The sequence below is a fragment of the Dendrobates tinctorius genome, unplaced genomic scaffold (genome assembly GCF_039654945.1).
Source record: "Dendrobates tinctorius isolate UK_male_01 unplaced genomic scaffold, ASM3965494v1 ptg000085l, whole genome shotgun sequence".
NCBI lineage: Eukaryota > Metazoa > Chordata > Amphibia > Anura > Dendrobatidae > Dendrobates > Dendrobates tinctorius.
The window spans coordinates 7,664,736-7,691,429 of record NW_027361753.1 but is presented as its reverse complement, the minus strand read 5'-3'; the positions used below and the strand labels follow the sequence as shown (position 1 = coordinate 7,691,429).

Below are 26,694 nucleotides of genomic sequence, written 5' to 3'. Positions count from 1 at the left end.
AGGATGTGTGATGGGTATATGGGCACTGGACTATGGGATGGAGGATATGTATGACGGGTATATGGGCACGGGACTATGGGATGGAGGATATGTATGATGGGTATATGGGCACTGGACTATGGGATGGAGGATATGTATGACGGGTATATGGGCACGGGACTATGGGGTGGCGGATATGTATGATGGGTATATGGGCATGGGACTATGGGATGGAGCATGTGTGATGGGTATATGGGCACTCGACTATGGGATGGAGGATGTGTGATGGGTATATGGGCACGGGACTATGGGGTGGCGGATATGTATGATGGGTATATGGGCACGGGACTATGGGATGGAGGATATGTACAGTCATGGCCAAAAGTTTAGAGAATGACACAAATATTATATTTTCACATGATCTGCTGCCCTCTGGTTTTTATGTGTGTTTGTCAGATGTTTTTATCACATACAGAAATATAATTGCAATCATATTATGAGTAGCAAAAGGTTATATTGACAGTTAGAATGAGTTAATGCAGCAAGTCAATATTTGCAGTGTTGACCCTTCTTCTTCAGGACCTCAGCAATTCTCCCTGGCATGCTCTCAATCAACTTCTGGATCAAATCCTAACTGATAGCAGTCTATTCTTGCAAAATCAATGCTTTTATTTTGTCTGAATTTGAAGGTTTTTGTTTGTCCACCCGTCTCTTGATGATTGACCACAAGTTCTCAATGGGATTAAGATCTGGGGAGTTTCCAGGCCATGGTCCCAAAATCTCTATGTTTTGTTCCCTGAGCCATTTAGTTATCACCTTTGCTTTATGGCTCCATCATGTTGAAAAAGGCATTGTTGATCGCCAAACTGCTCTTGGACGGTTGGGAGAAGTTGCTCTTGGAGGACATTCTGGTACCATTCTTTATTCATGGCTGTGTTTTTAGGCAAGACAGAGAGAGCCCATTCCCTTGGCTGAGAAGCAACCCCACACATGAATGGTTTCAGGATGCTTGACAGTTGGCATGAGACAAGACTGGTGGTAGCGCTCACCTGGTCTTCTCCGAATAAGCCGTTTTCCAGATGTCCCAAACAATCGAAAAAGGGGATTCATCAGAGAAAATGACTTTACCCCAGTCCTCAGCAGTCCACTCCCTGTACCTCTTGCAGAATATCAGTCTGTCCATGATGTTTTTCCTGGAGAGAAGTGGCTTCTTTGCTGCCCTCCTTGAGACCAGGCCTTGCTCCAAGAGTCTCCGCCTCACAGTGCGTGCAGATGCACTCACACCTGCCTGCTGCCATTCCTGAGCAAGCTCTGCACTGCTGGTAGCCCGATCCCGCAGCTGAAACACTTTTGAGAGACGGTCCTGGCACTTGCTGGTCTTTCTTGGGCGCCCTGGAGCCTTTTGGCAACAAGGGAACCTCTCTCCTTGAAGTTCTTGATGATGCGATAGATTGCTGACTGAGGTGCAATCTTTCTAGCTGCGATACTCTTTCCTGTTAGGCCATTTTTGTGCAGTGCAATGATGACTGCACATGTTTCTTTAGAGATAACCATGGTTAACAGAAGAGAAACAATGATGCCAAGCACCAGCCTCCTTTTAAAGTGTCCAGTGGTGTCATTCTTACTTAATCATGACAGATTGATCTCCAGCCCTGTCCTCATCAACACCCACACCTGTGTTAATGGAGCAATCACTGAAATGATGTTAGCTGGTCCTTTTAAGGCAGGGCTGCAATGATGTTGAAATGTGTCTTGGGGATAAAGTTCATTTTCTAGGCAAATATTGACTTTGCAAGTACCGTATTTTTCGCTTTATAAGACGCTCCGGATTATAAGACGCACCCCAAATTTTGAGGAGAAAAATAGGAAAAAAACTTTATTTTTAATAAAATGGTGGTGCATCTTATAATCCATGCGTCTTATTGCTTTCCAGGGGTGGTGATGGAGGAGGCCGGAGTGGAACATTGCTGCTGGGATGAGGGGGTGTTTTGATGTGCAGCGTGCCGCTGCCGGTGTCTGTTACTGCCGCCGCCCTCTGTCCCCTGATGCTTGCCACCACCGCCACGCTCTGTCCCCCGGTGCCTGCTTGCCACCACCGCCGCACTCTGTCCCCCAGTGCTTGCCACCACCGCCACGCTGTCCCCCGGTGCCTGCTTGCCACCACCGCCGCGCTCTCCCCCGGTTCTTACCGCCACCACCGCGCTCTGTCCCCCCGGTGTTTGCCGCCATCGCCGCGCTCTGTCCCGTTCTGAGGGTACTTGCCGCGGCACTCTGTGCCCTGATGCTGCCGCTGCGCTGTCCGCCACCGCCGCGCTCCTGTCCCCCGGTGGTTTCTTCCGCCCCACCGCCGCCGCCGCGCTCTGTCCCGTTCAGCGTGGGGGGTCTCTGTCGCTCCATGCCCGCTTTCTTCCTGGAAAATGGCCGCCGCGCATGCGCAGACGGACATCTCGGCACTGAAATCTCGGGAGATGAGATTTCAGCGCTGAAATCTCATCTCCCGAGATTTCAGTGCCGAGATGTCCGTCTGCGCATGCGCGGCGGCCATTTTCCAGGAAGAAAGCGGGCATGGAGCGACAGAGACCCCCCACGCTGAACGGGACAGAGCGCGGCGGCGGCGGCGGGGCGGAAGAAACCACCGGGGGACAGGAGCGCGGCGGTGGCGGACAGCGCAGCGGCAGCATCAGGGCACAGAGTGCCGCGGCAAGTACCCTCAGTGGCAGCGCAAATGTATATCCTCTTTGTAAGACGCACCCCCTTTTTCCCCTAAATTTTGGGGGAAAAAAAGTGCGTCTTACAAAGCGGAAAATACGGTAATTGCTGTTAAGCTGATCACTCTTTATAACATTCTGGAGTATATGCAAATTGCCATTAGAAAAAATGAAGCAGTAGACTTTGTAAAAATTAATATTTGTGTCATTCTCAAAACTTTTGGCCATGACTGTATGACGGGTATATGGGCACGGGACTATGGGATGGCGGATATGTATGATGGGTATATGGGCACGGGACTATGGGATGGCGGATATGTATGATGGGTATATGGGCACGGGACTATGGGATGGAGGATATGTATAATGGGTATATGGGCATGGGACTATGAGATGAAGGATGTATGACGGGTATATGGACACTCGACTATGGGATGGAGGATATGCATGACGGGTATATGGGCACGGGACTATGGGATGGCGGATATGTATGACGGGTATATGGGCACGGGACTATGGGATGGAGGATATGTATGATGGGTATATAGGCACGGGCCTATGGGATGGAGGATATGTATGATGGGTATATGGGCACGGGCCTATGGGATGGTGGCCATGTATGATGGGTATATGGGCACAGGACTATGGGATGGAGGTTAATTATAATTTGTTATAACAAACCACAGTTTGTTACTATGCCTGGGCAGCGCCGGGCTCTTCAGCTAGTTGCTACTAAATTGGGTTGGCTTCTCTATTAAGTCTATAACTTAATCAGAGAAATCTGGAGCTGGTGGCGGCGACGTGTGTTCTGGGCCCTGGGCACTGCTGAGAGTGACGGAAGGGATTTTATAAGCTAATTGGGTGGCTGCGGCCAGAGCATTTTATAATTCCCTTACTGCAGCGTGCTTGTGGCCACACCTCATTGAAGCAGCCGGCCGGTGACCAATTATCCCAGGTGCAGTTCCCTGACTGACCTGAGGGTAAGGGGGGCACCGGAGAGCTGCGAGTTCTAAAGTGGAACTGAAAAGTTTCGTGAAGTATTGTGGGCAGTGGTGGGAAAACCAAAATAACCCCCCCTGCGATAAATTGTTAGGGCAAGACTAGCCTGCTGTTTTTTTATCATATGGTGCCAGTGGTGGGATAACTAGGATAAGCCGCCCTGTGCTTGTGATAGCCGTGTGCCAGCAGAGTGTCGCATCCCTCCGTCCGTGACATACCGGTGTCAGCCTTCACCTGTTGCCGCTAATAACTAAAGGGACTATTCATCAGCCGCTGATTGCGCTATAAATAGATGAATGAAATATCCGGCATGGGTTTCCCTGTATTTTTGATAACCAGTCAGGCAAAACTGACAGCTGCAGGCTGGGGAACCATCTATTCTTGATAACCAGCCTTGCTGAATCTGACAGCTGAAGATTGCAGCCCACAGCTGTGAGTTTTGCCTGGTTAATTATCAAAAATACAGGGAAACCCACATAGTTTTTTTAATTTATTTATAGCACAGGCGGCGGCTGATGAATACTCACATCAGCCGCCTGCTCCCGCTGTTATCAGTTGAATATAACGCATCATTCTCCCTCTATCAGGGCAGTTTCACACGTCCAGATAATTCCGGTACCGGAAAAACCGGTACCGGAGCTATTCGTGTCCGTGTGCATACGGAGGTCATGCGTGTGACATCCGTGTGCTATCCGTATGTCCGTGTGTACCATCCGTGTGCTGTCCGTATGCTGTCCGTGTGTCCGAAAAATTATTTTTAAATGTTAGCCCTTTGACTTTTAAAAACGCACACGGATCGCACCCGTGTACGGTATGTGTTTACACGGACCCATTGACTTGTATGAGTCCGTGTGATCCGTGCTGTTGCACAAAAACGGACATGTCAGCATGTTTTGCACACGGACACATGATCCGTGAAAACACGCTGACATCTGCATAGACACATTCATGAGAATGTGTCTTACTTGTGTCAGTGTCTCCGGTACGTGAGAAAACGGTCACTACACCTACCGGAGACACAGACGTGTGAAACTGCCCTCATGCTGATCACAGAGTGAGCAGGGGAGAATGATGAGAGCAGTTTTCAGCACCCTGCGCTGGGGAACAGCGCAAACTGTACCGCTGATTCCCAGGCGCCGATACGTGTCACTCTGATGACACATGGATACCATCCATGAGTCATCAGCGTGCACATGTGTGGGACGTTTCGCGGTCTGTGCTGCTATTAAAGCATGGAAATGTCAGCGTATTTTGCCCATAGACACACGGTCCATGGAAACACACTGACATGTGCACAGACCCATTCCACTGACGTGTGAAAGCAGCCTTAAAGGAGTGTGGATGATATTACCAGGAGCTCACTGTGTGGTGACTGGTCACTGCATCAACCTAAGAAGCAAGCTGCTGCAGGGAGAATATAACGTCTTTTTCTCCCTGTAGCTGCTCCTCCAATAAACAAGCAGAACATGTAAAATGCCATATACCTGCAGATTATCACAATCCCTGTAGGTAAATAGCTTTAGTTGTGTTTTTTTTTTTTAAGCTGACAGGTTCCCTTTAAAAACTGTAATAGATTATCCTGAGGAGAAGACACCAATATCAAGATTCTAGAACAGCTCTTTAAGACTAGTAAAGCTATTCCTGAAAAAAAATCTACGACATTGTTTTTACATGTTGCAGTTGAAAAAAAAATATAGCGGTGACTTGATGGTGCGAGCGTTACCTTGTGTTCTGTGGGAGCGGATGATGCTCATGGAGCTGATCCAATCTGGAGAAATCTTAGATACCAGCGAGTACAGGACTTCCAGGCTGCTGGCGTCCACCACGAGGACCTCAGGGTAATGACCATGACAGAGCAATCGCCCTTCCCGTTGTGTTCCAGCAGAGAACTGGTAAAACTGAGAAAGAAAAAAGTAAAATGACTCCAGCAGCCGGAAAATGGCCAGGACATATATACAGCTGTGAAGTGTGATAATGATGTTCTGCAGCAGCTGAGGAGTGCATATTATATAGTATAGGTTCTGAAATCAGAATGCGAAATTTAAAAAAAATCATGTAACTCCTTCATGACTGGTGATTTTTTATATTTTTTCACTTTTGTTTTTTCTGCCTTTGTTTTAATTATTCCAATAACCATTACTTTTTTTTTTTTATACCATGAGGGCTAGGGTTTAATTTTATTTTTTTTTTTGCAGAAAGAGCTGTAGCTTTGATTGACACCATTCATTAAATCACATAATGTGTTGAAAATAGGGGGAAAAAAAAAAAATCCAAATGAAGTAAAGTTGACGAAAAAATAAATAAATAAAATAATGCAGTTGAGCCATTGTTTTTCGGGTGTTGTTGTGACAGAGCTCATTGTGCGTTTAAAATGACCGCAACATGATGATTTTTCAGGTCAGTACGATTACACAGATGCCAAACCTGTACTTATTTTTTATTATTTACGGTAAGTACGGTAATAAAAAAAAAATATATAAATTCATAAATCTGAAAAAACAAAAATAAAATTCTGTTTTCTGTCGCCATTTCGAAAGCCCAGTAAAATTTACATTTTTATGTCACTAGAGATTTGCGATGGCTTGTTTTTTTTTTGTTTTTTGTTTTTTTTAGTGTGGTGAGATAACGGTTCTATTAATGCCATAACTTTTCGCTTTTTATTGCGCTTTCAGTTGGCGCTGTGGCAACCGAAAGACCGAAAGTCTGGCATTTTGATTTTCCTTCTCTCTTTGCCATGCAGATTAATTTTTATATTTTAATAGATTGGACTTTTATGGACGTTGCGGTAAGAAATAGTTTTTTTTTGTTTTTTTTTTCCATATTTTTACTGGGGGAAAACGGGTCATTTTCTTTTTTTTTTTTTTTTTTTTACTTTATTTATTTGGGGGACTTGAACCTGTGATCGACTGATGACTTACACTGAAAGCTGCAATTTCACAGTATTGCAAAATTTAATAGGACACAGTAAGCAGCAGCCGGGTTATGGTGCGGACTCGCCTCGTACGCGGGGACCGACATTGGATGTACAAGTACGTGCAAAGTTGGGAAGGACTTAAAGACATGAAGAATTTCCATTTGTGTGCGTTATAATATTAGCAATAAGTTAATGATAGGAAAGAATCCACCAACCTGTATACCGATGTGGGTGCACGCCAGTTTAGTAAATTCTACACACCTTCCGTCGTTTACATCCCAGAGACACATTTCACTGTCAGAAGAAAACAGACAAAACCGTGAGAGTTTACCCACAAAGCGGCGATGCTCGCTGTTACATGTATCCTGTGGTCAAGCGACTCCATGTTACCCCATAGTGCATGGATTCCCAAACTTTCTTTTACCCTTTAAGGGCCACATTACATTTGAGAAATGGTCACAATCTACACAAAGAAATCATAGAAGCCACGTGACCCACTACGAAGAGAAGTCGGAAGACCCCCTGACTTTAGCGCCTCTAGGGTTAAGCTGCCGGCATCAGAGTTATCTATGGGCACAGGGAGCAGAATATAGAGAACAGCCGGCGCGTCTCTAGGGATGTACTGGTCCAACCTGTCGATGGCTTCTGCATCCTGTCGCATCCTCACTTACCTCCGGGTACGGAAGGAAGGGACTGGAGACAGAATAATCCTTTAAGGCTGTACAAATGGTGCAAACCTTACAATAAAGTCAAATTTAAAGGGATTATTCTGTCTCCAAAACGCTTCCGTATTGGAAGATGATGTTATGGCTACAAGTAGGTGCCGGGATGAATACTCCATCGGTGGGAGTCGTGTCCCTGGCTGAATAAATATCTACAATACCTGCAGATCACGCACATGATGCAGCAGGTAGGTATAGACGTGACACACCACTTGCCTCCGATGATCGTTTAAGTAAAAGTCCCACTCTTCTGACATGTCCGCTGATGAATGACGTGGAAGAAGGCAGGTCGTGGGTAGCAAGGGGGACCTAGGTGTGTGCATTAAGCACACTCACACAGAGGAGCATGCAGTTGTAAGCAGGCCGCCAAGGAATGGATATGCAGTACAAGATGACGACGGAGCAGCTGTATGATGATGGGGGATGATGACGGCACCAGCAATGAGGAGGCGGCGGAGGCAGTCACAGCTCCGCTACATCGCAGCCTTTTCATGGGTCTTCCTCCACTTTGCAGCTGTCTGCTGTGTCTGGCGCTAATGCGCTGAGCTGGCGGATAGCCGTGAGGGTCTGTGCGCCACGGGCTGAGGTCTCTTGTTTTAGTAAATACTATAAATCGTATTCTGGAACATGCTTTTCCTAGGACATAGTATCAACCCTGTCGTTACACTTCCTGTAAATGTATGACTAAATTGACAACTGGGTGTTCCCATTTCCACCTATGAAAGGGGTCTGTGTGCAGGGTTTGAAGACTCACCCGCTCTCCGAGGCGCTCACGATGTACTGCCGGTCCGTAGACGCACAGGCTTTAGACAGGCAGGTGATGGATGCTGTGTGGCCAAAGAGCAAAGCCCGAGGGTTGATCTAAAAATGTAAGAAAATCAAACATTTTGTTAAAAAAAAAAAAAAAAAAAAAAAAAGCAGTAACAGTCGTGTCTGACCTGTGAAGAAAACATCACAAGAAAGGACTAAAACAAAGAGGACTGGTAAAAATAGGACGTCCCGTGAACTCTGGGTGACAACCAATACGGCCGTCAGCAAAACTTTTCAGACTCACGAACGAAGTTATGTAATGACAACTCTTCATCCTCATACTACTGACTACCTGGAAGTAGCTGTCATTCTGGGACCTGGGAAAGCTCAGTGACAACCCATGCTAAAAATAGTAATAGCAGCCACATTGGTTGTCACTCAGCTTTCCGAGAAGGAAACGTAGAGAAGGCAAAGGCTAAGTGCAAAGAAATCCTAAATTAACTTCGACCCACATCGATGGAGATAACATTTTCAAAGGGGCTCAGTGCTTAGTACAACCTCGATCCGCAGTAATCTGTTAGGGAAGAGAGCTGTAAGTGTCTCAATTTCCCTGCAGCGCCACCGCGGGAGAGGAAGGGCATAACACACTGCTCATTCATATGGATGGATAGGTTCTCCAGAGAGAGACGCTCTTTATGATCGCTCTCCACTCCAGTCCTAGACATGACGATCCTATATCCACCTCTTCCAGCTGCGGCTATTTTTTTCATCTTTTTTTTTCTTTGCCCCCCTTTTTTAAGTTGCAGCCGGGGTGTGACGTTACGGCACCCCACAGGAGGTGACTATACACTGCTGTTATTTTAATAAGGTTCTCGAATTGATTAAACAGGGATGTTCCAGTGCTGGACAACCCTTTTAAACCTCTGAAGCCTGACCCTAGGATCCATGATGATCAAAAATACAGGCACTACGGTCCCCACAATACTATTCCAGAACCCCATCCGTGCACGAGTACGTGTCTGGTACTGCAGCTCCAGGTGAGATATATATACTCACTTCCAGCTCCGGTGATAGATCCCATAGGCAGATCTGTCCGTCGTGGCACCCTGTGATAACCGTGGCCATGTCATCCATCACCAGCACCGTGGATATACAATGTGTGGGGGCTTTACGTCCCCATAGTACAATGGGAAGGACGAGACTGTTCCCCGTCATTTTAACAACCTGTCAAAAAAGAAAGAGGAGAGAACGATACATCAATAATTACGTGACCCCGCGGCTGCTCCATGCATGGCAGTCCACACTCGGACACAAAAGTGTGAATCTGGCCTCAATGGGAGATGCCGGGAAGATCATCATCTGACATGTCGGGATTGGGGGGGGTAGTGGTCTCCCCCATACACATCAGATCGCTGACGCTTGTCCGATAATGATCACTCCCGACTTTGCCATACACCGGAGCTATGACATTGCTGCTCCTGGACCCCTCTCTCCTGGTATCATCTGTCGGAGGGGAGTCAGGGAGACCCCAAACATATTAAATGGCCAGCCGAAGCAAGCAAAAATCAGACATGTACGGTGGCTGGAGTGGGAGGGTCCTGCCGTGACACCCACCAGATAAACCACGGGTGGATGTTACTTCCTGTGATTACTCATGGTAAAACGAAGACAGGTGGCCATTCTGGGGATGGAAAAGGTGGGGTCCCAGCTGTGAGTGGGGGAGACGTAGCAAGTATTCGTGATGTGTAAAGGAAATGATACATGGTTTTTTATATATTTTAATAATGTAAATCTGAACACCCCAAAAAGTCCGACAACCCCAAGTAAAATCCTGAGTGACCAATGCCCTCCAGAAGTCACATAATTAGTACATTGAGTCCCCCTGTGTGTAATTTATTCTCAGTATAACTACAGATTTTCTATGAAGGCCTCAGAGGTTTGTGTGAGAACATCAGGAATCAAACTAAGGAGCCCACCAGACAGGTCAGGGATAAATTTGGGGAGAAGCGTAAAAATGGGTTAGGTTATAAAAAAAATAGCCCAAGCTATGAATATCTCATACAGCACTGTTCAATCCATCATCCAAAAATAAGAGTATGGGACAACTGCAAATCTACCAACCCATGGCCGTCCAACTACACCGACATCCCAAGCAAGGAGAGCACTAATTAGAGAATCAGCCAAGTGGCCCATGATTACTCTGGAGGCGCTGCAGAGATCCACAGCTCAGGTGGGAGAATCTGTCCAAAATGACAACTATTAGGACACGTTTGCACGTTCAGTATTTGGTCAGTAATTTACATCAGTATTTGTAAGCCAAAATCAGGAGTGGGTGAAAAATACATAAGTTGTGCCGTGTTTCTATTATACTTTCCCCCTGATTGTTCCACTTCTGATTTTGTCTTACAAATATTGAGTGTGAACATCCCTCACAGTCCAGAACTAAATCCCACTGAGAATCTGTGACAAGACTTGAAAATTGCAGTTCACAGACGTCTCCATCCAATCTCACTGAGCGAGAGTGCAAAAAGATGGGGCAAAAATGTCACCTCTAGATGGGAAAAGCTGGGAGAGGCAGACCACAAAAGACTTCCAGCAGTAATTGCAGCAAACGGTGGTCCTAAAAGGTCCTGACTCAGGTGGGCTGAATACAAATGCACCTCACAATTTTCAGATTAATAGTTTTAAAATATTTAGAAGAGCAAGTATCATTTCCTTTACTTTACAAATAATCACTTTGGGTTGATATCACATAAAATCCCAAGAGAATGCATTTATAAAAGGCATGTACAAGTTTGGGCACCCCTGGTCACAATTACTGTTACTGTGAGCCATTAAGCAAGTTGAAGATGGAATGATCTCTAACAGGCCTAAAGTTAAAGATGACACATCTACTTTGAATTTTAGGCTATATATACATATTATATATATATATATATATATATATATATATATATATATATATATATATATATATATATATATATATATATATATACACATACATACATATATATATATATACATACATATATATATATATATATATATATATATACACATACATACATACATATATATATATATATACACATACATGCATACATACACAGTGGCATGCAAAAGTTTAGGCACCCCTGGTCAAAATTACTGTTATTGTGAACAGTTAAGCAAGTTGAAGATAAAATGATCTCTAAAAGGCCTAAAGTTAAAGATGACACATTTTCTCTGTATTTTAGGCCAAAAAAATTATATATTGTCATTTTTTACATTTTAAAAATTACAATAAGGAAAATAGGCCAATGCAAAAGATGAATCTGTGCTGCACTTTCTGCACATGCTCAGTAGTGACCAATGCTGGGGTGTCGGGACTTAGGGAAATAGAGGAGTCGGAGGTTTGACTTACCAACTCCACAGCCCTGTAACAAAAGTTTAGAGAAGGTCACATTTTTAAAGTTCAGCTGGAAAGGTTGGAGGGCATTTTAGGTTCTTCTGAAATTTCACCCAAAAGCCAAATATCGCTATCGTTTTGTGAGCCGTGTATAAAGTGACGTTACTCAAACCAACCGATCTCACCATACACCCTATAGGAACATTAAATAGGGCTGCTAGTTTTCCTTTAATGATCCCTAATCAGCCAGTATCCTGTATAGATCAATTAATCAATCACTAATTGCAACTAATCAGATTGTGGTCAGTGAGTGAGAACAGTCTTGCTTCCAGCAATCCTGTCCATAGTGATTCAGCCTTAGTCAGACATGGATACAATGTATCCAATCCGCTCTGTGGACTACGGACTGATACTTTGTAGCAAACTATCAGGCAAGAAAAGATCAGATCAGTGCAGATCTCACATACGATTGTATCCAGGGATACACTGCTCCCACCTGCTAAAGGGGGTTTTACACATAGCGATATCGCTAGCGATATCGCTATAACGTCACCGATTTTGTGACTTTATAGCGATATTGCTAGCGATATCGCTATGTGTGATACTTACCTCCGACCGGCTCCCCCGCTGTCCATCGCTGATCGGGCGAGAATGTCCGGCTCCATTTCTGACGACGACGCGTGGAGGCGGGCGGGAGGACGCCAGGATCGCTGTGTGTGAAAGGTGAGTATCGTGCGCTGCGTCGCTGCTGCATCGCTGTGAGGTCTGCCTGTGTGACAGCTCACTAGCGATCATTTAGCGATGCACCAGCGATCCTGACCGGGCCGGATCGCTGGTCGGATCGCTGGTGCATTGCTAAATGTAAAAGGGCCGTAACACTCGCTCTGCTCCTCCTCACTGCCGGCGATATCTCTCCAAACCCTGGTCCTCCTCACCACAATCCCAGAGTCATCTCTACCTCCCATCCACACCCAATCACAACTTTCGGTAACCACTCCAACCTTATACACATTCGCCCAGCCCCAGCTTCCCCAGTCCCACTAACAGCAGCTCTGTGGAACGCTCGCTCTGTCTGCAACAAACTTTCCTTCATCCACGATCTTTTTATTACTAACAAACTTTCCTTCCTCGCCATCACCTCCTCTGACACAGCCTCTCCTGCTGCACTCTCATATGGTGGCTTCCACCTTTCCCACACCCCCCGCCCCTGCTGCAAGCATGGTGGAGGAGTTGGTTTTCTCCTGTCAGATAACTGCTCCTTCACCCCAATCCCACTGCCGCCCTCTGTTACCCTCCCTTCCTTCGAGGTGCACTCTGTGCGCATCTACTTCCCCTCCAACCTCCAACTAGCTGTCATATACCACCCTCCTGGGCCAGCCACCATCTTCTTTGTCCACTTCACCACCTGGCTACTCCATTTCCTTTCCACTGATATCCCCACTATCATCTTGGGTGACTTCAACATCCCCATTGACACTTCCCTCTCAGCTGCCACTAAACTCCTATCTCTCACTTCCTCCTTCGGCCTCACTCAATGTTCTTCTGCAGCCACTCACAAAGATGGCCACACACTAGACCTCATCTTCACCCGCCTCTGCTCCCTATCTAACCTCTCTAACTCACCTCTTCCTCTCTCTGACCACAACCTTACATTCTTAAATTCTCTTCCCTCTCCTCCTCAGGTCCACAATCCCCACCTCAAAAACTCGCACACCCTCGCAGAAATCTTCAACACCTCAATCTACACTCACTTTCTGAATCCCTCCTCCCTCTTACAGACATAAGTTCCCTACACAATGCAGATGCCTCTGCCGCTCTATATAACACCACAATAGCTGCAGCTTTGGAATCAGTTGCCCCTCTCAAACATACCAAAACTCGCAAAATCAACAGACAGCCCTGGCACACCAGTCTGACCAAAGAACGGGGGCTTCCAGGGCTGCTGAGCGGAGATGGAAAAAATCCCACTCCAATGAGGACTTCATCACATTCAAACAGTCCATCACTACTTTCAAGGCCACACTCGCTGCAGCAAAGCAAACCTACTTCTCATCTCTCATATCCTCCCTGTCTCACAACCCTAAACAGTTATTCAACACCTTCAATTCTCTCCTCCGCCCCCCAGCACCTCCTCCCTCTCCACTCATCTCAGCTGAAGACTTTGCCTCATTTTTCAAGGAGAAGATTGATAACATCAGAGACAGTTTTGGTCAACAACCCCCAGTGCCCTTCCTCCTACCTGCCCTGCCCTCCTCCCCCATTACAGAAGATTGACTCTCCACTCTACTCTCAAGATCACATCTCACTACCTGTGCACTTGACCTGATCCCATCCCACTTCATCCCAAACCTCACCACAGTCTTCATCCCAACCCTAACCCATCTCTTCAACCTATCACTAACAATTGGTGTTTTCCCCTCAAGCTTTAAACATGCCTCAATCACACCTATCCTCAAAAAGCCCTCTCTTGACCCATCCTCTGTATCTAGCTATCGCCCTATATCACTTCTCCCCTCTGCCTCAAAACTACTGGAACAACACGTCCATCTTGAACTATCCTCCCACCTCTCTTCTTGCTCCCTCCTTAACCACTTGCAATCCGGCTTCTGGCCACACCACTCCACTGAAACTGCCCTAACTAAGGTCACCAATGACCTACTAGCCACCAAGGCCAAGCGACACTACTCTGTCCTCCTCCTTCTGGACCTGTCCTCTGCCTTTGACACAGTGGACCATTCCCTATTACTACAGACCCACTCATCTCTTGGTATCACAGACTTGGCCCTATCTTGGATTGCGTCATACCTAGCAGACCGGACATTCAGCGTCTCCCATTCGCACACGACCTCCTCACCGCACCCCCTATCCGTCGGAGTCCCGCAAGGTTCAGTCCTAGGGCACCTGCTCTTCTCTGTTTACACCTTCGGCCTCGGACAGCTCATAGAATCTCATGGCTTTCAGTATCATCTCTATGCTGATGACACACAGATCTACATCTCCGGGCCAGATATCCCCTCCCTACTGAACAGAATCCCTCAATGTCGGTCTGCTATTTCATAGAATCATAGAATCATAGAATCGTAGAGTTGGAAGGGACCTCCTGGGCCATCTGGTCCAACCCCCTGCTCAAAGCAGGATTCGCTAAATCATCCCAGTCAGATGTCTGTCCAGCCTCTGTTTGAAGACTTCCATTGAAGGAGAACTCACCACTTCTCGTGGCAGCCTGTTCCACTCATTGATCACTCTAACTGTCAAAAAGTTTTTTCTAATATCTAATCTGTGTCTCCTCCCATTCAGTTTCATCCCATTGCTTCTAGTCTTTCCTTGTGCAAATGAGAATAAAGTTGATCCTTCTACAATGTGACAGCCCTTTAGATATTTGTAGACAGCTATTAAGTCTCCTCTCAGTCTTCTCTTTTGCAAACTAAACATTCCCAAATCCTGCAACCTTTCCTCATAAGACAGGGTTTGCAGACCGGTCACCATTCTGGTCGCTCTTTTCTGAACTTGCTCCAGTTTGTTGATGTCTTTTTTAAAATGTGGTGCCCAAAACTGGACACAATATTCCAGATGAGGTCTGACCAAAGAGGAGTAGAGGGAAATAATGACTTCACGTGATCTAGACTGTATGCTTCTGTTAATACATCCTAGAATTGCATTTGCCTTTTTTGCTGCTGCATCACACTGTTGACTCATATTCAGTCTGTGATCTATTAGTATACCCAAGTCTTTTTCACATGTGCTGTCACTTAGCCCTATTCCTCCCATTCTATATATGTTTTTTCCATTTTTATTGCCCAGATGTAGTACTTTGCATTTCTCCCTGTTAAAAACCATTCTGTTAGTTGCTGCCCACTTCTCCAGTTTATTTAAATCTTTTTGAATCCTCTCTCTCTCTTCTCTAGTATTAGCTATCCCTCCTAGCTTTGTGTCATCAGCAAATTTAATCAGTTTACCCTCAATTCCTTCATCTAAATCGTTGATAAAGATGTTGAACAATACAGGGCCCAGGACAGAGCCCTGTGGTACCCCACTTGAGAGATTCTTCCAACTGGATGTGCAGCCATTTACGACCACTCTTTGGGTCCGATCACTAAGCCAGTTATGAATCCACCTAACAGTTGCCTTGTCCATTCCATACTTAATCATTTTTTCAATAAGGATTGTATGAGAAACTTTGTCAAATGCTTTGCTGAAGTCAAGATATACTATATCTACAGCATTTCCTTGATCCACCCAATCAGTGATACCGTCATAGAAGGAAATTAAGTTAGTCTGACATGACTTATTAGTTACATCCTTCTCCGCTAGATTTCTAAAACTTAATATGGACAAAACAGAATTAATCATCTTTCGCCCATCTCACGTGACCCCCCCTCCCCCCCAACAGACCTATCCATTAAAGTAAACGGCTGCCAACTCTCTCCAGTCCCACAAGCTCGCTGCCTCGGGGTTATCCTTGACACTGATCTCTCTTTCAAGCCACATATCCAAGCCCTTTCCGCTTCCTGCCAACTTCAACTCCAAAATATTTCACGGATCCGTACATTCCTCAACCAAGAATCTGGAAAAACCCTAATCAATGCCCTTATCTCCCGCCTTGACTACTGCAACCTCCTGCTCTGTGGCCTCCCCTCTAACAATCTCGCACCCCTCCAATCTATTCTTAACTCTGCCGCCCGACTAATCCACCGGTCTCCCCACACTATTCCCCGACCTCTTCCCTCTGTCAATCCCTGCACTGGCTCCCCATTACCCAAAGACTCCAGTTCAAAACCCTAACCATGACATACAAAGCCATCCACAACCTGAGTCCTCCGTACATCTGTGACCTCGTCTCCCGCTACTTACCTGCACGAAACCTCCGATCCTCACAAGATCTCCTTCTGTACTTCCCTCTTATCTCCTCTTCCCACAATCGCATACAAGATTTCTCCCGCGCATCCCCTCTACTCTGGAACTCTCTACCACAACATATCAGACTCTCGCCTACCATGGAAACCTTCAAAAAGAACTTGAAGACCTACCTCTTCCGACAAGCCTACAACTTGCAGTAACCACCGATAAACCAAACCGTTGCACGACCAGCTCTAACCTCGTCTACTGTATCCTCACCCATTCCGTTTTAGATTGTGAGCCCTCGCAGTCAGGGTCCTCTCTCATCCTGTACCAGTCGTGACTTGTATTGTTTAAGATTACTGTACTTGTTTTTATGTATACCCCTCCTCACATTTAAAGCGCCATGGAATAAATGGCGCTATAATAATAAATAATAATAATAATAATAATAATACTACACCAGGAGGCAGAAATTGCTTTCTATGGCTGTGTTCACACGTTGCATTTTTGCTGTCTTTTGTGAATGTTGATTTAACTTACATAGGCGTTTGCACCAAAAATGGAGCAAAAATCCGATACCTGCGTTTTTTGCTGCATTTTTGCACTTATCCATTGTTTCCTATGGGTGAAAAAAATGCTGCAAATACAATGACAAATCTCTGAAAGAAGTGACGCGGTGCAGTTTGCAAAAACGGAGCAGTTTTCCAAATCAGTAAGGAAAATAAAAGCAATGTGGCTTTATGAGATTTCTGAAATCTCATCCGCTTTGCTGGTACTGTGAAACAAATAAAAAAAAAAAATAAAAAAAAACCACGCAGCAAAAACATAATGTGTGACCATAACCTTAGGTCAGCTTCCTTTCAGGAATGAAGTTGGCTTCTTATTAGAAAATATTTTTTATTTTTCTATTTTTTATAGGTTTAGTAACAATCAGAAATCATCACAATAATAAAATACGAGGTGCGGTTCACGGACAGAAATACATCGAAAATCAGGTAAAAAAAAAAAAATTTGTTTTATAAAATTGGCACAAAAATGGCCACCAGTACCAGGCTCTCACGCAGGAAAACGATGAAGAAATACATCAGGATAAGACTTTGCCCACAAACAACAACCTTGTACGCCCTCAGAGTCCTCCTGGATGGAGAAAGAAAAATGTTGTGAAGAAGAAACGGAGAGTGGTGGTCATGGGGGATTCCCTGTTGAGAGGAACAGAGGCCGCTATCTGCAGACCGGATATAACTTCAAGAGAAATGTGCTGTCTTCCAGGTGCAAAAATTAAAGATGTGTCTGACAGGATATCAGGACTCTTCAGACCTACTGATGACTACCCATTCCTGCTACTACATGTGGGGACAAATGACACCGCAAGAAACGACCTGGAAACCATCTGCAGAGACTTTGAAGACTTAGGCAAGAAAGTGAAAGAACTGGGAGCGCAGGTGGTCTTCTCTTCCATCCTCCCAGTGGATGGCCATGGAACAAGGAGGTGGAATAAGATTCTGCAGGTGAACAACTGGCTACGTCGATGGTGCCGTCAGCAACGATTTGGATTTCTGGATCACGGAGTGAATTACTTATACGATGGACTACTTGCTAGAGATGGGGTGCACCTTACGAAGACTGGAAAACATGTATTTGGAAGTCGCCTTGCTACACTTGTAATGAGAGCTTTAAACTAGAACAACATGGGAAGGGAAGCAAAAGACCAGAAAAAGCCATACACCTGACAAATGCTATTGAGAACTCTGCTATTAGAAGTGGAAAGGAAGAACAAAGACAAAAGAATCTAAATAATAAAAATATTGGAGAAAGAGAAACCAATCACAAACTAAAATGTTTCTATACTAATGCACAAAGCATGGGCAACAAACAAGGAGAATTGGAACTACTAACACAGGAAAAGAAATATGATGTCATTGGAATCACTGAAACTTGGTGGGACGATACACATGATTGGAATACAAGGCTAGAAGGATACAACTTATTTGCAAGAAACAGACTTGATAAACGAGGAGGAGGTGTCGCATTGTATGTTAGAAACGCGTATATCTGCACAGAGATTGAAGCTTCAGAGACAGGGAGTTCTGTGGAAACTGTTTGGGTAAGAATACAAGGACAGAACAATGGAAAGGACACCATTGTAGGCATTTACTACAGGCCGCCTGTGCAAGCTGAAGATATGGATGAACTCTTTATGCATCAAATGGCCAAGTTCTCCAAAAAATATGACATAGTTGTCATGGGAGATTTCAACTAAACTGACATTTGTTGGGAATCTCTCTCAGGCAAAATTAATAGGTCAAGGAAATTCTTATCCTCTCTTGCTGACAACTTTATCTTCCAAAAGGTAGGGGAGAAAACAAGGGGAACTGCTACCTTGGATCTAATCCTTATAAACAGGGAGGAAATGGTTGAGGAGGTAAAAGTGGCTGGGACCCTAGGAGGTAGCGACCATGCTATTTTAGAATTTTGGATAACTAGAGGAGGAAGACCTGTGAAGACTCAGACGTCAAGGTTAGATTTCAGAAAGGCAGATTTTAAGGGATTCAGAAAGAGAATTGGAGGGATCCAATGGCTGGATATCCTTAAAGACAAAAATGTCCAGGAAGGATGGGAAATCTTGAAAAATTAAATTCTCAAAGCAAAATTGTTAACAATTCCGAAAAGAGGGAAGAATAGGAAGCATTTAATGAAACCAGGATGGATGAACACAGAACTTAAGCACATGCTAAAAAGGAAGAAAAAAATGTTTATAAAATAGAAAAAAGGGAGGCATATCTAAAGAAGAATATAATGCTGTCTGCAGAACCTGCAGGGCACAAATCAGATTTGCTAAAGCTGAAAATGAATTGAGGCTTGCAAGAGATGTCAAAAGCAATAATAAAGGATTTTGGGGATATGTCAAAAGTAAAAGAAAAGTCAAAGATGCTATAGGATTTTTACAGGATGAAAATGATGAAATGGTAAGACAGGATGTTGAGAAGGCTGAACTTTTAAATTCCTATTTTGCATCTGTTTTCTCTCAGAAAGGACATGTAACATCAACTGTTCTTGACTGTCCTATTAAGGGAATAGAAGAATCCAGGATATCTATAAACAGAAAGATAGTGAGGAAACACTTAGCTAACCTAAATGAATTCAAGTCTCCAGGTCCAGATGAATTACACCCCAGAGTACTGAAGGAGATAGCAGAAGAAATTTTTGAACCCCTCTCCATAATCTTTGAAAATTCTTGGAGAACAGGAGAAGTGCCAGAAGACTGGAGAAGAGCAAATGTTGTTCCTATCTTCAAAAAGGGGAAGAAGGTGGACCCAGGCAACTATAGGCCGGTGAGTCTGACTTCTATACCAGGAAAGATCTTTGAACAAATTATTAAACAACATGTATGTCAGTACCTGGATAAGAATGAAGTGATTAAACAGAGTCAGCATGGGTTTGTAACTAATATTTCATGTCAGACTAACTTAATTTCCTTCTATGACAGAATCACTGATTGGGTGGATCAAGGAAATGCTGTAGATATAGTATATCTTGACTTCAGCAAAGCATTTGACAAAGTCTCTCATACAATCCTTATTGAAAAAATGACTAAGTATGGAATGGACAAGGCAACTGTTAGGTGGATTCATAACTGGCTTAGTGATCGGACCCAAAGAGTGGTCGTAAATGGCTGCACATCCAGTTGGAAGAATGTCTCAATTGGGGTACCACAGGGCTCTGTCCTGGGCCCTGTATTGTTCAACATCTTTATCAATGATTTAGATGAAGGAATTGAGGGTAAACTGATTAAATTTGCTGATGACACAAAGCTAGGAGGGATAGCTAATACTAGAGGAGAGGATTCAAAAAGATATAAATAAACTGCAGAAGTGGGCAGCAACTAACAGAATGGTTTTTAACAGGGAGAAATGCAAAGTACTACATCTGGGCAATAAAAATGAAAAAAGCATATACAGAATGGGAGGAATAGGGCTAAGTGACAGCACATGTGAAAAAGACTTGGGTATACTAATAGATCACAGACTGAATATGAGTCAACAGTGTGATGCAGCAGCAAAAAAGGCAAATGCAATTCTAGGATGTATTAACAGAAGCATACAGTCTAGATCACGTGAAGTCATTATTTCCCTCTACTCCTCTTTGGTCAGACCTCATCTGGAATATTGTGTCCAGTTTTGGGCACCACATTTTAAAAAAGACATCAACAAACTGGAGCAAGTTCAGAAAAGAGCGACCAGAATGGTGACCGGTCTGCAAACCCTGTCTTATGAGGAAAGGTTGCAGGATTTGGGAATGTTTAGTTTGCAAAAGAGAAGACTGAGAGGAGACTTAATAGCTGTCTACAAATATCTAAAGGGCTGTCACATTGTAGAAGGATCATCTTTATTCTCATTTGCACAAGGAAAGACTAGAAGCAATGGGATGAAACTGAATGGGAGGAGACACAGATTAGATATTAGAAAAAACTTTTTGACAGTTAGAGTGATCAATGAGTGGAACAGGCTGCCACGAGAAGTGGTGAGTTCTCCTTCAATGGAAGTCTTCAAACAGAGGCTGGACAGACATCTGACTGGGATGATTTAGCGAATCCTGCTTTGAGCAGGGGGTTGGACCAGATGGCCCAGGAGGTCCCTTCCAACTCTACGATTCTATGATTCTATTACATTGTAATAGAAACGTCCAGCTCACACAGAGCGAGACGGCAAAGTCTGAATCACCATCATTTGACTTGGAAGAGGAGTGGAGCGGCGCTGGAAACCGGGGGGGGGGTTTGGGAGATCGGTGACTATCAATTCACCTACAAGGCATACACCTTTATTACACAGGTTTCCCGATTTAAAAAAAAATGTAATGGGCGCGTGTCTTTAAAGAGAACGTGTCATGTGTGAATAAGGACAGATGAAAGGGTATAAACACTATTGTTCTTATTCATAGTGAGAATCGCGGCCCTGCAGCGTCACCAACGGCTCAGATCATACGGAGATTCCGCTCACTGGAATATGAGACAGAGAATTGGACATTAATGTCGTCGTGTGACCCCCAGCAACCCATGGTGAGTGTCATGATTTGTAGTTTTGCCTTGTCCTGTATTTTGTATTTGCTGTAAATTAACCATGTCTCCTTTCCCCAATACTTTGCAATGTCTTGTGATGTACCTGGACCATAATCTAATTTAGGCTTGTGTCAACAGCTAGTAGAACTTTGGCTATTGTTTTCCTAAGCAGAAGATAGCCTACAATACACATCCTGTAGACTAAAGGGCATGTCACACTAAGAGATATCGCTAGCAATATCGCTATAACTAGTGACGTTATAGCGATATTGCTAGCGATATCTCTGTGTCTGATACTTACCTACGACCGGCTCCCCCGCTGGTTATCACTGATCGCGCGAGAACGTTCGGGACTGTTTCTCGTCGTCAGCTTCCTGCGGCGCTTCCTGCTGTGAGGACGAGCGACGCGTGGAGCCGGGCGGGAGGACGCAGGATCGCCTGGTGTGACAGGTAAGTAGCGATCCCCGTCCCCAGCGATGTCGCTAGTGAGATCTGCCTGTGTGGCAGCTCACTAGCGACCACTTAGCGATGTACCAGCGATCCTGACCGCGTCATATCGCTGGTCGGGATCGCTGGTACATCGCTAAGTGTGACAGTACCTTTAGTGGAGCCCTTACATTTCTAGAATCTTCTGATGGACCAAACCATTGAATAGTAGGTGTGACCCTACCCCCTTCAGATGGGCTGATCCCAGGAGCTCTGACAATACATTCTTTTTTTAAGTTCAGTGTGATTTCAGTGCGGACCTGGAAGGAGTCACGAACTGAGTTGAGGCCAGCGCGTGACGTCCGTGGGATTGTGTGGAATCCTGTGAACTATTGCAAGGATTATTGTTATCGAACCCGGCACAAGGACTATCGTGAGGTGCCCGGATTTGTTTCCATTATGCGGACTTATTGTGGACTTCTCATGGACTCTAAGGACATTATGGATATTTGATGTTGTATGCTCCCTGCCTTAATAAATCTCGTTGGAACATCCCTCGGCCTGTTGTCCCTTCTCGCTCTGTCGTATACCCAGTCACAAACTGGTTGGCAGCGCTGGGATCAGAGCAGAAGTAATGGAGGCCAATGGCCCATCAACATCTGGAACCAGCACCGCAGAGTACAAGAACTGGACTGCGGTGAACCTACAAACAAAGGCCCGTGAACTGGGAGTCAGCTACAAGGGACTCTCCAAGGAGCAGCTGATTGAGGCTTTGGAAGGAGTTCGCCTGCAAGATGACGCTGAGAAAGGATCCCCACAGCAAAAGGAGTATAAAAAAAAGGGGAGACAGAAGCGCACAATAGGGTCTTATCCAGTGATATAAACGTTTCACAAATATGGATCCACTCACCTGGTTCAGTTGTGTGAAACACAACAACCATAAGCACAAATGAGTAGGATCCGATGAACTGCAGCAATCAGCCGGTCACTAGAATTGCATATATAGGAAGGAGAGAAATCCGGCTTTCAGGATCGCGCTGTTCCAGTCCAAAGTACACAGGGAGTTAATCCAAGGACCAAGCAGTGATTATAACTTCCTTTTTATTCCATAAACTCTACGCGTTTCGTGTACACACTGTACACTTCCTCAGGAGGGCAACAGCGCGATCCTGAAAGCCGGATTTCTCTCCTTCCTATACACAGCAAAAGGAGGAAAGACTGCAGCCGGAGGTAAATACCCAAAAAAGTCAGTGGGTTGTGTGGTACGAGGAGGAGTTGGCATTGCTGGGAGAAGAGGCTACCATAGAAGATAAGAGGGAGGCCATTCATAGAGCTCAAGAGAGGGCATTGCTGGAGAGGCAGCTCGCTGTGGAAGCAGCTAGAAGCTCCAGACAGACTGTAACCCCAGCACCCACCAGGAGGGAACTCCCCAGAGTGTGCCGCAAAGACTTCAAGCTGTTTAATGAGGCTTCAGGTGACATTGAGGGCTTCTTCCAAGACTTTGAGCATCAGTGTCGATTAATGGAAGTCCCGGAAAGGGAGCGAGTCCGACATCTGGTGGGGCTCTTAGAGGGTGGAGCTGCCGCAGCCTATAGAGCTATGGACCCTCGGTGGAACTGTGAGTATGCGGAGATTAAACAGACCATTCTAGAACATTATGCTGTGACCCCAGACACTTACAGGACCCAGTTCCGTACTTTAGCCTGTGATGAGGAAGTGTCCTTCAAGATGTATGCCCACAGACTCAAACAAATATGTCATCGCTGGCTGGAGGGAGAGGAGGCCTTAACTTGGGAGACCTTCCTCCAAGTCATCCTAAAAGAGCAGTTTTACTTCAAGTGCCCCGCTGAGATCCGGGAATGGGTAGGTGAAAGGAGACCAGCCACTGTGGAGGAAGCTGCAGCTCTAGCTGATGAGGCTCTCACCATCAAGCCTCAGTGGAAAAAACTACTACTCAGTGAGAAAAAAAACTACCAGCCCCCCCAACGCTGGCGGCCCCTGGTCCTTCGGCCTACAATATTCACCAACCCACTAGACCATCAACTCATGGTGACCTTCGGGTGACTGTGCCTCGCATTACTCCCGCTCCACCTTCGAGACTACGACGTGGAGGAAGAATCCCAAAGCGCAGATGTTATAGATGTGGGCAGCCTGGGCATCTGCAATTCCAATGTCCCGGTGTTCGGAGGCAGGACAGCTACAGACCGCCTTTGCCTGTTCATTATCTACAGACACCCTTACCAGGAGAAGGGCTGGATTCAGTCCCTGCAGACGTTCTTCTAGGAAATGATGTGGGAAATCTTCATTGCCACTTTGTCGGTGCGGTAACCAGAAGTCAAGCCAAGAGAGCAGCAAATGTGAACATGTACAACCCATCCATGGAAATGAGGCCAACAGAACTGCGGTCACAGCCGGTGAGTGATTCTTCGTGTGAGGACAATGTGAGTGTTACTTGGGATAAAGTTCAGTTTAGACAAGAGGTAGATACTGACCCCACCCTAGCTAGTTTTAGAGCTCGAGCTGAGATAGGGCAGCTGGGGGAGAACGGGGAAAGAATTATCAGAGAAAATGGACTTCTGTATCGGGTTACCAATGCTGACTCCCTAGATAAGCCCTGGACTTACAACCAACAGCTGATTGTTCCTCAGAAATACAGAATTCCCCTATTACACCTTGCTCATGACATTCCTACTGCTGGCCATCAAGGCAAAACCCGCACTGAGAAACGATTGACCCAATCTTTCTATTGGCCTGGGATTTCCCAAGCCGTAGCGCATTTCTGCCGAACTTGCGACATATGTCAGCGTAGAGGGCGACCCGGAGATCACCCAAAGGCACCCCTGCAACCGCTCCCTATAATAGAAGAACCCTTTTAAAGAGTGGCTGTCGATATCATTGGACCTCTGGCTAAACCAAGTAAATCTGGAAAGCAGTACATTCTCACTGTTGTGGACAATGCCACCCGATATCCAGAAGCTGTGGCCTTGTCAAGTATTTCTGCAGCCAAGGTGGCCGAGGCCCTGGTTACCATTTTCACCAGAGTAGGATTCCCCAGTGAGATCTTGTCAGACCAAGGCTACCAGTTTATGTCAGAGCTGGTCCAGTGTCTGTGGCGCACCTGTGGAGTACGAGCGATCTGAACGACCCCGTATCATCCCCAAACAAATGGACTTTGTGAACGATTCAATGGCACTCTGAAGAATATGCTGATGGCCTTCGCTGACAGAGATTCAGACTGGGAGAGGTACCTACCCCATCTCTTGTTTGCCTATCGGGAAGTTCCCCAGGAGTCCACCGGGTTTTCCCCCTTTGAACTACTCTATGGAAGAAGGGCCGAGGACCCTTAACCCTGCTAAAAGAATATTGGGAGGGACAAGTTGAAGATACAGGAGCCCCTGTTGTCCCTTATGTCCTAAAGCTGCGAGAAGCCCTGGCTCAACTCGCTAGTTTAGCCCAGAGTCATGTGCGTATGGCTCAAACCAGACAGAAGACCTGGTATGACCGTAAAGCATGCTATCGGGAGTTTGTAGAAGGACAACAGGTCTTAATGATTGTTCCTCACCGGCAGAATAAACTGCAGACAACATGGGAGGGTCCCTTCCGGGTTCTCAGAAAACTAAATGATACCAATTATCTTCTTGCTTTAGATGATCAGGGGCTAAGGCAAAGAACTGTCCATGTGAATATGATTAAGGAGTACCATGACCGGAACCTTCCAATGATAGCAAGCTGTCGGCTAGCTTCAGAGGACGGTCAAGAGGATGAAGACTCCCTACCTGATCTCGTGGAAGCAGCGAGAGCCTCATCCACTGTGGAACAGGTTCCTCTGGGAGATCACCTGGATTCCTTGCAGAAAAACCAGATGCTGGGAGTGCTTCAACAGAGACGGGCTGCTTTCTTATCCCAACCAGGTCGAACCACCGTCAATCAACATCATGTGGACACTCAGGGTATCCGTCCCATACAACAGACTCCTTACCGGGTACCTGAATCTGTTCGAAACACCATGCAGCACGAACTGGAGGAGATGTTACAGCTTGGGGTCATCCAGGCCTCCCATAGCCCTTGGCCCTCTCCTGTGGTGTTAGTACCCAAGAAGGATGGGAGTACTCGATTTTGTGTGGACTATCGACGACTAAACGACCATACCGTCAGCGATCCTTACCCAATGCCCCGTATTGACGAACTTCTAGACCGACTGGCTGGGTCCCGATATGTCACTACCTTGGATCTCAGTAAGGGATACTGGCAGATCCCTCTCACGGAGGAAGGGAGAGAACGGTCCACTTTTATAACCCCCTTTGGTCTGTATGAATTTCTAAGCATGCCTTTTGGAATGAAGAATGCCCCGGCAACCTTCCAGAGACTGGTGGACCAGATCCTCCGGGGATGTGGTGACTTTGCTTGTGCCTACTTGGATGATATCGCCATCTTCAGCCAGACGTGGGAGGAACATCTGAATCAAGTAGCTATTATTATTGACCTGATTCTTGCAGCCGGTCTAACCATTCGACCCGATAAATGCCAATTGGGGATGGGTGAAGTCCAGTACCTCGGGTATAGAGTAGGAGGAGGGAAGCTCCGTCCTGAACCTGCCAAAATCCAGGCTATTAGAGACTGGCCTATACCCCAAACTAAGAAACAAGTTATGGCTTTTTTGGGCACTACCAGTTATTACCGAAAATTTGTTTCTCATTTCAGCACTGTGGCCAAGCCCCTTACCGACCTGACCAAGAAAACGATGCCCCGGCTGGTGATCTGGACTCCAGCCTGTGATGAGGCTTTTAACCGGCTGAAAGACGCCCTGGTCTGCGACCCTGTTCTGGCTGCACCAGATTACAAGAGGAGATTCATTGTGCAGACGGCCCCCTCTGCTTATGGACTGGGAGCTGTCCTCAGCCAGGTGAATG

General features: G+C 45.7%; 1 protein-coding gene across 9 annotated transcripts in view; it reads right to left on the bottom strand.

Annotated features, from left to right (window-relative positions):
• The window catches only part of WDR7 (WD repeat domain 7), a 402,328-nt gene that overhangs the window by 355,696 nt on the left and 19,938 nt on the right, over positions 1-26,694 (bottom strand). For 8 of the 9 annotated variants that reach the window (XM_073584835.1, XM_073584827.1, XM_073584830.1 and 5 more), the window contains exons 2-5: positions 9,129-9,296; positions 8,077-8,183; positions 6,816-6,894; positions 5,410-5,584 (exon numbers count right to left, since the gene is read on the bottom strand). In XM_073584835.1, the coding sequence (XP_073440936.1) occupies positions 5,410-5,584; positions 6,816-6,894; positions 8,077-8,183; positions 9,129-9,287 (520 nt within the window). In that variant the 5' untranslated portion in view covers positions 9,288-9,296. The remainder of the gene's footprint in view (positions 1-5,409; positions 5,585-6,815; positions 6,895-8,076; positions 8,184-9,128; positions 9,297-26,694) is intronic. The other variant, XM_073584834.1, reaches the window with a different exon arrangement.